The 1642-nt window shown below is 26.1% G+C and overlaps 2 protein-coding genes across 4 annotated transcripts in view; one reads left to right on the top strand and one right to left on the bottom strand.

Moving 5' to 3' along the window:
* The window catches only part of LOC102671813 (centrosomal protein of 104 kDa), a 5809-nt gene extending 4822 nt beyond the window's left edge, over positions 1–987 (top strand). For 2 of the 3 annotated variants that reach the window (XM_031511330.1, XM_031511332.1), the window contains exons 13-16: positions 29–174; positions 261–362; positions 411–551; positions 630–987. In XM_031511330.1, coding sequence (XP_031367190.1) covers positions 29–174; positions 261–362; positions 411–551; positions 630–700 — 460 coding nt within the window. In that variant the 3' untranslated portion in view covers positions 701–987. The remainder of the gene's footprint in view (positions 1–28; positions 175–260; positions 363–410; positions 552–629) is intronic. The other variant, XM_031511331.1, reaches the window with a different exon arrangement.
* Positions 988–1000: 13 nt separating this feature from the next.
* The window catches only part of LOC102672262 (tRNA (cytosine(34)-C(5))-methyltransferase), a 3902-nt gene continuing 3260 nt past the window's right edge, over positions 1001–1642 (bottom strand). The window contains exon 11 of the mRNA XM_031511333.1: positions 1001–1634. Within this exon, the coding sequence (XP_031367193.1) occupies positions 1489–1634 (146 nt within the window). The 3' untranslated portion in view covers positions 1001–1488. The remainder of the gene's footprint in view (positions 1635–1642) is intronic.

The raw sequence follows: 1642 nt of genomic DNA, 5'->3' as shown, positions 1-1642 counted from the left end.
TTTTTTTTTTTTTTTTTTTTTTTTTTAGAATGTGCATATTTTGTCTTTCGAAAGGACAAGGATATTCCGAAGAAGGATTAAACATTCATTATTGGAGAAGTTGTCCTATGTTAACGAAATGTGAAGCATGTAAACAAGTGGTGGAAATTTCGTATTTGAACTTACATTTGTTAAGTGAGTACTCTTTTTTTTTTCAAATTCTATTTATTTAATTAATGTCGCATTCAATTATAAAAAAAAATATTTATTTTATTTTTCAGATGAATGTGATATGAGAAGCAATTACGTAAAATGCGACACATGTAAGCAAGCTATCCATGAAAATTCCTTTGAGGAACATAGAAAGGATAACAAGTGTACAAGTATGCAATTCGATTGTGAACAAGATGATATAAATAAATATATAATAGAATTATTATTTACAGAACCTATCGAAGGCTACGATCGTTGTCCATTGTGCTCTACTCTTGTCAATCAAAATAAATGGAGGGAGCATCTGATGGGTGATCATCCCTGTGTGAACAATCCTCGAAATAAATTAGGAAAAAGCTGTAAGTATTTAATATTATTTATCAAGTATTTATTAAATATATATATGATGTATCAGTGAATGCAATATTCATTTATAGGTTCAAAATCTCCATCAAATTCTCAGAACCTCAGTGGGAAAATAACCACACCAACTAATAGAGATTACTAGCGTCAACCATCAACTTCGAGTCTTTCGGAGTTTAAAAAATTTTAGAGAAGATTTTTCTTTTGTTTTTTTTTTTATAGTTTATCTGTATGTTATGGGCTACCCAACATTTTTCATATTTATACTTATATTTAAATGTTTTTTATAGAAAAACCCGTCCTTTATTAGTAGAAATCTCTATGTTAAACAAATTTTGAATCCTCTTAATCTAGAATCTAATAATCTTGTTATCAACTAAATTTGAGAATGAAAATCTAACGCATAATGTAATTTAAAGCGAATATCAACAAGACGTACAATAGATATTCATCTTTTCCAACTTTAATATACAGTAGACGCAAAACGTTCAATACGATTTAATAATATATTGTTGAATACTATGGCAATAGCCATTTCAGAATTAATGATTCCTCTATATCCGGCCATATTTATAACAATATTTGTACTATAATCAGTGAAATATTTTGAGTGGCCGAAAATAATAATAATAAAAAAAGTAAAAAAGTATTTGTCGCTCAAACTATAAAAATACATGTAATTTCATAAATTATTTCATAGAAAACAATTAGTAAAACGACAAATTTCCCATTAATTAATAATAGTTGCTTTTTTATCCTATAAAAATGTTTTATTTCATTTCTACAAGATATACATGTATTAAATAATATCCGTCTTGTCAAGGGTATCTTTATTAAATTTTAAGTCAAATGAAAATTTTTTACTTATTCTTGCAACGTATTGAAATTGATATCTCAAAGGAAATTAAAAGAACTTCATTTTATATTATAAAATTATGTGTCATCTTTTAATTCGTTTGAAGTTTCTAATGTATCGTTTTTCTTTAAATTATTGTCCGTTTCATTAACATCATTACAAATTTCATTATTCAATTCTTCGGGAGCAGCAGAAGTACGATTTTCTTTAAATTTATTTTTTTCTGAAATC

The sequence above is a fragment of the Apis dorsata genome, unplaced genomic scaffold (assembly GCF_000469605.1).
Source record: "Apis dorsata unplaced genomic scaffold, Apis dorsata 1.3 scaffold_307, whole genome shotgun sequence".
Taxonomy (NCBI): domain Eukaryota; kingdom Metazoa; phylum Arthropoda; class Insecta; order Hymenoptera; family Apidae; genus Apis; species Apis dorsata.
This window is presented reverse-complemented; position numbering and strand designations above follow the sequence as displayed.